The sequence below is a fragment of the Nestor notabilis genome, unplaced genomic scaffold, assembly GCF_000696875.1.
Source record: "Nestor notabilis isolate BGI_N333 unplaced genomic scaffold, ASM69687v1 scaffold24051, whole genome shotgun sequence".
Taxonomy (NCBI): domain Eukaryota; kingdom Metazoa; phylum Chordata; class Aves; order Psittaciformes; family Psittacidae; genus Nestor; species Nestor notabilis.
The window spans coordinates 1-12,511 of NW_009915490.1; the positions used below are offsets into that span (position 1 = coordinate 1).

General features: G+C 44.6%; 1 protein-coding gene across 1 annotated transcript; it reads left to right on the top strand.

Annotated features, from left to right (window-relative positions):
* Positions 1-8: 8 nt before the first annotated feature.
* On the top strand, positions 9-7,741 carry LRR1 (leucine rich repeat protein 1; the record flags this gene model as incomplete). Its single annotated transcript, XM_010024182.1, has 3 exons — positions 9-107; positions 4,120-4,847; positions 7,489-7,741. Coding segments are annotated over 3 exons (1,080 nt in total), but the record flags the coding sequence as incomplete, so codon positions are not given.
* Positions 7,742-12,511: the final 4,770 nt, after the last annotated feature.

Genomic DNA, 12,511 nt, shown 5'->3' on the forward strand with positions numbered 1-12,511 from the left:
CCTCGTAGGTGCAGGAGAACATCGAGCGGTTCTTCACCCGGTTCGTGGAGGAGGGCAAGGCCACCGTGCGCCTCCGGGAGCCCGCCGTGGACGTCTGCCTCAGCAAGGTGGGTGCGGGGGCCCGGGACACCGGCGGGGAATTGGTGCCGTGCCCGTGCTAGAAACCGTGGTGGAGGTGGCAGGGTGGCCCGCAGAGTTTGCTCCACCACCTTGCTGGACAGGTCCCGGAGCGTTCCCGGGCTGTCTTGTCTGCTGGGGGTCAGTCCGACAGATTCCACACAGCGAGTAAGTCTTAACAGCCTTTGACCTGTCGCAACTTTGGCGTAGATGTAAACGAAGCAGCATGAAGGAGCTTGGCTTTCTGTGCCCTCACTAGGGACAGCAAAAAGGGAAAAATAAGTAATCTCACTCATTCTGTGCTACGAAGGCTGAGCCCAGCTGATATGCTGGGCTGCTTTGTAATTCTGCCTCCTGCTTCCTTGGGAGAAAAGAGCAGGATCGGGAAAGTCAATTTTCACATTGTTCTTCATTGCTTGTTTAGAGAGAAACAACTCTTTTCATCTCTCTGATACTATATCTTGCTACTTAGCTGTATATTGCATGGAAAAAAAAAAGTTACTGCTTACAGCCTTTCTAATGAAAAAAGAAAAAAGGAGAATACTCTTGTATTAGCAGACAAGCAGTGTCGAAGCTGGAGACACACATGATATGGATCAGCCGTACACACACCATCTCACCTAATGTTTAGCTGGTAGTAGGACTCACCAATGTATTTATTTACGCTTCATCAGCTGTTTGGAGGCTGTAAAGTGTTTGTAATAAAACTAAATTCACAAAAAAAGAAATCATATATTAACATTCAGTTTTCATGTGGTTAAGTTGGTTTTTTTCCTGTGCCTGTTCCAGTAAACTTTTGTTGCCTTGTAGCAAAGGGAAGTGGGAGAGCTTTTCTAAAACTTCAGAGTTCGGGTATGTAAATAAAAGCAAATAATATTGATTGCTTGTTTGGGAAATCAGTTTGACTTTCTGTTGTAAACATCGTTCTTTGGCCTGAAGGAGATCCGTTAATAATTTCAGTGATGTGCAGACTGAGCAGCTGTAATCAGGAGTGGTGAAGCTTACTCCTCTAAAGGCAGAATGCTTTCTCAAAGGGCCTGTCTAAGGAGAAGTGCACAAGGTGTGCTTAAAATGCAGCTGCACCAGCACTCGCAACAGTCTGGAGAAGGCTAGAGCTCAGGGCAGGCTGCGAGATCTGCTTGAGCAACACAGTGAATTAGTGGAACAATTTATAATTCTCCCTTTTAGTACCATATTAGGTATTTGAAAGCTACTGGCAATTTTCTTCTTGGTTAAATAGCTGTAATGTGGGGAGCATTTAGCACTGTTTTCAGACTTGAAATTGAGATATCTGCATACAGGAATCTCAGTGCACTCTGGGTGTATGAGCTCAAATTATGTTCCATGGAGATGTAGCCATGGAGTGAAGCCTAGAGAGCTTTTGATTTATGGGCTGAACAAATAGGTGGGGAGAGCAAGGAAAAAAAAATTTGTTGATAAATTTATTAGGAAGAAATATGGTTGTTCAGCATGGAGAAGGCTTCTGAGAGACATTAGAGCACAATACCTAAAGAGGCCAACAAGAAAGCTGAAGAGGGACTTCTTACAAGGCCCTGTAGGGATAGGACAGGGGGGAATGGCTTTAAACTGACAGAGGGGAGATTTAGGTGAGTTACAAGGAAGAAGTTCTTCATTATGAGGATGGTGATCTAATGAAACAGAAGTTGGGGTAATGACCAGACTTGCCCCAAGGACGCTAGATCCTCGCTCCCCATTTTAACATAAGGCTCAACCTGGTACTGTCAAGCTCCAGGAACAAATCCACTGAATTCTTCCAAAACCAGTGAAGCTATGCGTTCCTCTTAAATGCTCCAAATTCAGAAACACAGTGCAAGATATTTGGTAACTTTTCTGTGGTGTTTCTGCTGGTCTTTGATGGTTTCATTATATAAAGGTTTCTTAACTCCCAAAGACAGACAAAAGCTTGGTAAAAAAGAGATTTCCAGGTATGAAGGTACAGCTATCCCGATTTGTTGCACTTGGCCACATAAGAAATTGAGAAATGTTGGTCTGGAGCATTCAACCCTGGAGCAAAAAAAAGTCACTGTCTTGTTTTTTTTCCCTTCAGCAAGCCTGTGCCTGCTGCATTGCACACAAGATCTGAAATCCCTGTAGTCTCGATTGCCTTGTCATCACACATTTAGCTCTGAAACAAGAGACCTGTAAGGCATCAACACAGATTAACTTCTTTTCCCAGTATCCTTTTTTTGTGGTTGACACTTTGGACTTGTGACAGAAAATTGTATCCTGAGCAATTCCAACTAATTCTTTGGGGTTGGTTTTTTTCTTACATATACCTTAGTATTTTTTCAATGTATTCAGGGTTTCTCAACAGCGTCTTTACAGATACAATATTGTCTTTGTGAAGGTATGGTGGAGAAAATTTGATAGGGGGATCTGTCGTGCCTCATGCTTTGAGAGCAAAGAAATATTGCCTGTAACTTCATTTTAATGTATATATGTAATGTATGATTTTACTTGATCTTACAGGTCTGGAGGACTTTTTCTCCAATTTTAGTTGCTTCTTATTACCCTTGGAAATATGACACATTTGAATGTAGTTAGGGCAGCATTCTGAGGTTAATTTATTTAGATTGGCTGAGATAATGAATGTTGGTGGTCTTGAATACACGGAGGTTTTTGATGTGCAACTTCGCCATCGCTGGAGGGTATCACATCGGGAGTTAAGAGAATAGATGTTGTCGTGGTTCAAGCCCAGCCAGTAACTCAGAAACACGCAGCCACTCACTCACTCCCCCCTTTTTCCCCTCCCCCAAAAAGGCTTAAACCATGACAGATGTGCATGGGATGTTTCAGAAAAACAATCATTTTAGGATACTGGTGCGGTCAATTATGCTTGACCATTATGGTCTATTTATGTCTGTCCTGGGTTCAGCTACAGCAGTCATTAGCATCACATTAGCATCCAGAAGTCTCCAAGATGATTGCTCTGTTGTGCTAGGTGCTTATAGCATATGATGTAAGCTAGTTTTCTAGAATTTAGTATAATCAGATACATTTCAGAGTAAAATTTTCTTTCAGGTGCAGAAATGAATGTGACTGGGTTTGGCCAAGTTACAGCTGGGAGCAGAGTGCAAACTTCTCGACCCTGAGCCATGCCAAAACTCCAAGTTTGTTCTTTCCTGCAATAGGAGATGACTTTTACTTGCATGGATGTATCGTGCTGTTTATTTTAGGATTCACTTTATAGCTTAGTGTCTGTCAGCTGCACATCAGCTTGAGTGGAGACTTGCTGGAAAATTTAGAAAGAAATATTTGGTCGCCCTCCTGTTCATGGAAGTTAATTATATCAGTACAACAAATGTATCGCAGCTTTCTTGACTTTTATTTAAAATTCATCTGATACTCCATTAATTTAACTCTCTGTCTTTATTGGCGTTGTATTATATCCCAGCTAAAGCAGAATTGGTCAGTTGTTTGCAGAAGGACTGCAAGTAATTATCCTCTTGTTTAATTCTGGTACAACCAACCAGAGCTGCTCTGTGTGACCAGGAGCACTTACCTAACCTGCCTTGAAGCTTTCCGCCTGTTGCATTTAACCTCAGCTTCCATCCTTTTCCTTCCTAGCATTTTCAGAATTATCACCTCAGGTTTTAGATCTCGGATTTCCCCGCATGTGTTTCTGTGAACTGTCCCTTTATCATGTTGCAGGTTAGGAAGATCACAGCGTGTCAGGTGTTTGTTCTGTACTTTATTTTCAGCTGTGAATTCAGTGCTTTGTTTCTTTTCTGAGTAATGCAGCCCAGTTTGTTTGATCTAGATTATTCAGAAAGGTCATAACTTCCCATTCAAATTGCATGCCATTTGTTCTTAAATACTGTAAACAGCACGTCAACCTAATAAGCCCAACTTGTTTCCCATTTCATTGCCCTGCTGAGTTGGTAGCCCCTGATCCATGTACAAAATAGTTCAGAAAGTGTTAGTACAAAAATGAACACAAGAATAATGAACTTTTAATTCCATATTTGTGTTTTCCTGTAGGCAAATGCCAGCAATTTAAAGAATTTCCTTTCAGCTGTGAGACTGGCTCACCAAGGGACCGACACAGGAGCTCTCCCTCTCTCAACTTTGGTACCAGCGAAGAACTCGGAAGTTGAAAAACCTAAGACAAAAATGATCATAACTTCAAGAAGGGACTACCCTCTCACCAAAAACTTCCCTTATTCCCTCGAACATCTCCAAGCCTCATACTGCAAACTGGCTCGGATCGACACACGTGTGCTTTGTTTGAAGAAACTCCGAAAACTAGACCTAAGTCATAACCACATTAAGCAGCTGCCAGCTACTATCGGTGACTTGACCTGTCTTCAGGAGCTTATTTTGCAGGACAATCACCTGGAGTCGTTCAGTGGGGCTCTGTGCAACTCCACGCTTCAGAAATCTCTTCAGTTCTTGGACCTGAGCCAAAACAAAATCAAAGCACTTCCAATTCAGTTCTGCCAGCTGCGAGAACTGGTGAATTTGAAGCTGGATGACAACGAGTTGATTAGGCTGCCATTCAAGATTGGCCAGTTAGATCATCTACGCTTTCTGTCAGCAGCTCGAAACAAACTTCCTTTCCTGCCCAGTGACTTTAGGAAACTTTGTCTTGAGAGCCTGGATCTCTTTGGAAATCCTTTTGAACAGCCCAATATGCTTGTTCCCAACATACAATTGCAAATACCATTGACTTTATTAGAGTGTGCTGCAAGAGCAACCATAAATTACAGGTAAGAGTAGCATGATGGGTACACATTGCACCTATGCTGTTTCAAACCTGTTGAGTCTAAACTTTCCTGACTTGTTTGGGTTTGGGATTTTTTCTGTTGTTGTCTCAGTCAGTGGCTATTGCTCTTACTGCTTTTCACCTATTAAAAATCATAAGGTTAAAGTTGCTTTGAATTCCACTTGTAAAATCATCCCTTTGTTATACAGGATAACCTAGGAAATCGGTGATGCAGAAGCATTTAGAGAAAGTTACAGGTTGAAATGGTTTTATCCACAAAATGGGAGTACTGTAACAGTATTCTTGCCCAACTATGGGAAAAGAGAATCAGATCTACAACCCTGAACCACTTCTGGCATTTAGTATTGAGGAGCTTATGTTACAGTGGATTCTGTGGCACCGATCATGTTTTGTGTTGGGCTCTAGCTTGGGAATCGCTTTCAGACATGGTGTGCTCGCATTAAATTGTGCATGGTACCTGTTAGCCTGTTGCTAGCTTTTCCTCTGTGAAAATAGTGTGTTAGCAAAAGGTACCATACAGCTCCTAGTTGCAGCCACAGATTGGTCTTCCTCTGCTAGAGATGGGACCTTCCTCAAGCTGAGCAGGGTTAGAAAGGTACAGTGAGGTGGCTTCACAGAGGGCAAATGTTATGCTGGAGTCAGCATTACCAACTGCAGACTTCTCCCTACCTTAGGTTTTCTTTAAGCTGTTAATTTCCTTTGGTGTGGGAGTGAGGTTGTTCTGTCTTAGGTGGAGAAGCCCAGTTCTGAGGTAATTTTAAAATTCTTATTTCACCAAGTAAACACTGTCCTTGCCAGGCTGCTCTTCCTTATCAGCTTTCTCCCCTTCCCCCACACCACTCACATAGCTCTGCCTGCATCCTGCCACTGATCTTTCTAATATCAGCCACTGCTACTCCCACCCTCTTCTGGGTGGAAGGGGAGCAAGAAGATGGAAAAGAGTCATGGGTACAGAAAGGGGGTGAGAGACACACCTAAGGGGTTCCTAATCTACATTCTGTGCTCATTCCTGCCTTGGGGGTGGGGAGCGCCCCATAAACCTGGGTTAATTACCCTGAAGTCTGTGCTAAAGGTGTCCAGGGCACACCCTGGAAATGAGCTGAGCAACTAAATGTTCTGGCTCATATCTTTCTGACCTTGCTGATGTTATTAAGAGTAATTAAACTCCACGTGTCTCCTTTCCCAACTTTATATAAATTGCAGTGATTTTGATTGAAATATTCTATCATGTTTGTGGCATTTTGGCTTGATTTCCCCCCCTCCCCCGCCCCGAGGATATAATCCCTCAGCATCAGACAGATTTTGGTGCTCAATTAAATGGTTTTGCCAGAGTATTTACGCATAATCCTAGCTCCTGAGCACCATGCAGAAGGCTGGAAGAAAATGGCACCACACAGAATAAGAAAGGCTTTCTGCTCCAGGAGTCTCAATGAGACAAGGGGCAATGGAAACAGTCCCCTTGCCTACAGGACTGTGATTATTATTAGGAGACAGCATTGGTCAGAGTGCTCCTTATTATCTTAAATGGAAAAGCAAATAGAAAAGTCTAACAAGTGGGCAATAGGCATTCTGCCTGACGTTCACTGGTTGTCAAAATTAACAAAGAATGACAAACAGAAGTGATGATGGGCTGTAAAAACTTGAGAAAGGAAGAAAACAGGAGGAGGGAAGATGCAAAAGCAAATGCTGGGACATCAATCTTCCTAGTGGCATTCTGGGCAAGTACCAGCTGTGATTATGCTTTTCCTGACCGGAAAAAAAGGATGTCCTGAAATAGAGGTGGTGAAAAAAATCCCCACAGTAGTCTTAGCTATGTGAATGATGGTATGTAGAAAGAATTGGGAATACGTAGGTGTAGTTGGGATGTGAGTCAGTGAGACCTATGGTGTGAATCTGGAGTGACAGCTGGGCACTGGTGATACCCACACTGAAGTTAACTCAATGGAGTACTTCAGGGAAAACATTCAGTTTGTACCCGAAACACAAAGCCACTCTGCTGTGAATTTAAAAAGAAGCAATTCTTGTTCCTGTCACTGGATGTCATTATTGACATGATGGACAAAAAGAGCTGTGTATCAAGAGAACCTTAATTTATTGCCTGCAAGGTAGTACTACTGCAAAAAGGCTCCTGTTTCCTCTAGATCCAGTGTTTTTATGGTACTGCTTCCTCATGTTAGAGAGTCAGGGTGCTTTGTCAGGCCAGCATGAAACACAGCAATCTTCCTGCCTAGCTTGAGGGAAGAGCAGAGATATGCCCAGTTGTCTCTCTCATTATTCTTAATTTTTTTAATTCTCTGACTCTCTGTCGCTGTGATACAGCCTGTTGGGATATGCGTGAGCTCCCTGGTTCTTGTTGCAGTGTGTTCTGGAGTTCAGGTCCTTGGTATTTAGGGGTTAGCCACTAACACGGTTACATGTTAGAAACAGTCACTAAAAGTGTCTGTCTTAGAAAGTGGTGTTTAATTCCTAACGAGTCCAATATTGCAAGTGGCAGAATTTCAGATATGCCTTGTCTCCGATCTCTGAATAGGGTTTCTTCCAACTGGTGTATATGGTGTGTCAGTGTGTTTATGTGACATTGGTTGATTTTGTAGTCAATTCACACTTTTGCTCTTGTTCAACAGAATCCCTTATGGTTGTCATCTCCTTCCTTCTCACCTTTGCGAAGATCTGGAAGTGGCTAAAACATGCCAGTGTGGAAGTGCCTGTCTGAGCAGCTTCATTCAGATCACAGTGACCATGAATCTCCACCATGTAGCTCACACTGTGGTCCTTGTGGATAACATGGGAGGTACGGAAGCACCCATCATCTGCTACTTCTGTTCTCTAAACTGCTATTCCCAGTTCCTGGATAGGTACCTCCAGAGTAATGGGTGACCATTATTGGGCACAAAAGCTCTCTAGTGACGGAGGAGCCTGAAACTGTTTTCTGCTTGTTACCCACACGCACTGTCATAGGGTGTTTGCTGCCAACAGCAGATGTCAGCCCTGCAGTGAGGGGGCACTGTAAGTCTGGGCTGGTGGCCCGGCTGTTCCTCCACTACTAGAATCTCCCTTTGGCTGGAATAAAAACTGATGCTTACCGTGAATGAATCTTCCTTAGACTGTATTTTGCTTTTTTTTTTTTTTTTCTTCCCTATTACTGTGACTTTGTTTGGAGTATCATGACAGTTTTCTTTGTTTTGTGGATTAAGTGGTTTCTTATTGCTAGAAGGAAGGTGAGCTTGTATCAGATGCTTTGCTTACACTCGAGGCTCTGAATTCTGCTGACAGAAGATGACTTTATCACTGGACTGTACTCTTCCCAACTTGTTTACTGTAGAGCAACTTGGTAGGTTGCTATGAGAAGAAGTGACGGTATGAGCAGTTCAAAACTGGTCATGTAATTCCAGGTGCTTCTTTTTTAAGAGTTCTGTTACAGCATTCTCACTTCAAGCAGGGACCAGCATTGCTGGTTTTTTACCAGAGCAAATGTTTCATTTTATCTCTTTGTTATACAAGAAATGTCTTTTTTCTAAATGTGTCACCTAAACTTTGTTTCTTATGTTTTAAAAATTGTTGAATTGTTCACTGAGTCAACCTATTAAATTTTGAAACCCTTCTATGTACACGTGAATTGTCGTTTCCTCTAATGAGTTTTTCATTCAGTGTATTCTATGGATTAGCTGCTGGCCTGTCTCCTGGTAAAGATACCAAAAGACTTGAGAGTATCCACATACCCTTATTTCATGTCTTGTCAGTGCTCCGTGGCTGGTGTATTGACAGAGCATGGAACAGAACTCCCTTGAGGTATCTTTAGGCATTTCATGCGCCGCAAAACACGATGGCTTGGAAGGAGCATGACAGTGTTTGGTTTTGGAGAAGTATTGACTGCCCAGGAGTGAATTACTTTTGCATCCCTCAGGGTCGTTGGTAAGTACACTGCTGTGGCAATTATTTGTAGTTTCCATGGGAAAACAAGACACCTGTTGTTACTGAGTGCAGAACTGAACTAGACTTGGCTTCAAGGCACCACTAAATGCCATGTACAGTGTGAGCAGCTGCCTGAAGGGCAGTGACAGGCTTTGGAAGAAAGTGCTGGCTTGCAGGCATCTCTTAACATCTCCTGTGTGAGCACAACCTCCATCCGCGTTCTAAAAATCATCCGTTTCAAACTCTTTCCTAATCTGAGAAGGACAAGGGATGACAGGTTCAAACTTGAACAGGGGAGGTTTAGGTTAGTTACAGGGAAGAAGTTCTTCCCTGTGAGGGTGGTGAGGTGGTGGCACAGGTTGCCCAGAGAAGCTGTGGCTGCCCCATCCTTGGCAGTGTCCAAGGCCAAGTTGGGCAGAGTTGTGGGTGACATGGTTTAGTGCGAGGTGTCCCTGCCCATGGCAGGGGGGTTGGAACTAGATGATCGTAAGGTCCTTTCCAACCCAAACCATTCTATGATTTACAACAGAAATAAACACTGGAGCACGCCTACTGAAGGGCTCTGCTCTGATTAGGCCAAGAGACACGTTTTCCTGAGGAAGAGCAACCTTTATTCTAGAAATACTGAGTGTTGTTAAAGCTGTCTGCGAATGTCAAAACAACTTGACTGTGTTCTTTTTATACCATATTTATGAAACGGCAACTTTTAGGCAGCTATGAGAAGATACAGATGAATCATTCCTTATATATTGCTCTTCAACTACAGAGAACTTGTGAAGGAGGAGGCCAAGTGTTTACCTCAACACTGCTCTGAAAGCACTGCAGAGCTAACCATAGGAGGCTTTAGTCATATGCTAATGCTGCTGTAAAGGGAGAGATCTCTCGTCCTGATTGCAGCAGCCTAAAGATTACTCATTTGGAAAAATACCTTTTAGGTGGGGCGCATGATTAAGAGGAGGGAAGTGGAGTAGACACAGAAATTCGGTCTCCTCTGGGACTCCTCAGGAATGGCAGCTGCAGATGTGTGGATGTCAATGGTTGAGTGGCTCCCCAGGCAGCCAGCTGTGTCGGGCAGAGGAGGAATCCACACTTCACAGCTCAGGGCAAGGCTGCCATTATCTCTGAAGCCAATGTCACCCCCAAAACTGGCTTGGCTGCCCTGAGTCCTCTGAAACTACAGTGGCGGACACAGCACTGAGGGAGTGGTGGGCCACTGGAGCCCTGTTCTGCAGAGGTTCATAGGCAGCCATCACTGTGCTGGTACCAGAGCACCTTCTAGCAACGTGGCAACGTCCCCAGCGCACCGTGATCTTGCCATCTCCACCATCTGCCAGAGGTCAAAACCAGAGCTTTCTGAACTGCTGCTTTCCCACTTCCCATCAAAAGGTGAAGGAAAGGGAAGCCTTGTGCAGACAAACAGAGAGGCCAGAGAGGAGTACAAATACCCTCAGGTTCCCTTGGGAATCCGTTCCAACCCAACTTCATGTTCTCGGTGTCTCACAATCACCATGAACAAGCTTTCTCCGGGGTGCAAAGCATTTGTCTTGGTCGAGTGAAGTTCTCTGCAGCCTCACCCCAGAGGCAGTGAGGTGCCGGGTGAGTGAGTTGGGGTTTGCGGCTTGCTGGCTGCAGAGGGATGAGCGGCCGGGGGGGGCTGCTGCAGCGCTCCGTGCCTGCGCGCTGCCGGCTGTCAGCCAGCCAGGAGGTGGCGAAGGAGCCAAGAGCCAAGAGCTAGGAAAAGCCAAAGCAGGAATCACCCTCCAGGAGCATCTCCTCCAGCAGTTTGCCCTGCCCGACAGCAAGACAGCTGTGGGGTCTCCCACATCTCCTTCAGCTCGCTTCTCATCGGTGCACTGGAAAAAGGCCAACTAGCAGGCATGGGTTCTGTTGCAGATGACAAGAGACAGGCACGGTTCTGTCCTCTGATACCGCAGGAGTGTGAGTGCCCCAGTGCTGTGTTAAGGGCTTCTTGCAGACCAGGTGGGTCTGGGCAAAATTGTTCTAAGAGACTGTCCTACTTCATTTATCGTACTTGTGGGGAACTCTGTACAGCCGTTTACATGGTGTTTCCTGTTCACAGCGTTCTGTTGCAGATGACAAGAGACAGGCACGGTTCTGTCCTCTGATACCGCAGGAGTGTGAGTGCCCCAGTGCTGTGTTAAGGGCTTCTTGCAGACCAGGTGGGTCTGGGCAAAATTGTTCTAAGAGACTGTCCTACTTCATTTATCGTACTTGTGGGGAACTCTGTACAGCCGTTTACATGGTGTTTCCTGTTCACAGCAAAGTAATCCGATGGAATCAAACCAGCTTTGATGCAGAGCCCAGCCCCTCTCTTTCAAGGAGCGCTCAATACCTCGCTTGAAAACCACCAGTTGTGCCTGGGTGTGAGGAGAAACTTGCCGAGTTATGCAGAGCTCAGCTGTGGTCAGCAAAGGTCCAGCTGTGAAACCACCATTAAAAACGTCCTAAACAGAAGCATTGCTCCACGCCCTTCTGTTATGCCCATGAAGTTTGCTGTTTGCCTTGGACATGCCAATGTTGAGTACTGCAGGGCTTAGTCTCATCAGATTGAAGCAAGTGGTAGCTCTCACACAGAGGATGCAGTCTAATGTGAGATGCTCTTAAATGCAATTAAAACCTTGAATCGTTCTTTAATTGGCCTGATTTTGCAGTGCTGCTGCCACTTTGCATTATCCAAGCGCTTTGTGATCTTAAATGTGTTTATCCGTACACTGTCTGTGCAATAGGGGAACTGTTACGCCAGCGGGACGGTGTTTCGGTTGCTGGAGTTTTACCCACAGCTGTGCGAGATGTTAAATACTGCCCTCAGGAGGAGGTGGCTGCCTTCTTGGGGCAAGAAATACTTAAAATTATGGAAACATTGATGTTAACCCAGACTGAAAAAGCAGCCACCACACGGGCAGGCTTTGGGGCCACCCAGTGCAGGAGGAGGAGGCAGCAGCAGCCTCCTGACGACAGCCGTTTGGTGCTGCAGGGAGGAACGTGACTCTCAGGAGCACCCACACTGGAGCATGTAGCTTGGTCACCAAGTTTCGGAACTGGCCCGTTCCCGTGGAGTAGAGGGGCCAGGGCACAATGTACGAAATGGCAAGAGCAAACCTTGCCATTCTTTGGAGTTGTGGAATTGTTTTATTACACATTGTTCTTGTAATGTTAGAATTATCATCATCTTATAGATTGTTCTAATTCTAGACCGGTGGTCCTCGTAGATTCTGGCAATTCTAGAATGGTTATGTGTTGCTCTTGTAATTGTAGAATTATTATGTATTATTCTTGCAATTCCAGAATTGTTTTCTTGTGTTCTTGCAATTCTATAATTATTTCCTTCCCATGTATCATTCTTACAAAGCTAGAATAAATTTGTTCTTGCAATTCTGGACTTAACTTTTCTCATCCTTGCTGTTCTAGAATGATCTTGTTTTAGTATTTCAACTCTAAGATGGTTTTCCCTTATTCGTGCAATCCTGGAATCATTTCTCATGTTATTCTTGCGATTCTACAACGATTTTCTTAAGTATTTTTCTTGCAAAGCCGGAATTATTTATGTAACATTATTCCTGCAAATCCAGACTATTTACCACCTTCCTGCAAACCCGGGGGGATTTTCTTCCCCCAGCCCCGAATCCGTTTCCCCACCCGCCTCCCACAGCCCTCCAGCAACCACCCGCTTTGCCTAATTACTGACCCCCAATTACGGCTGGCCAATCACAGCGC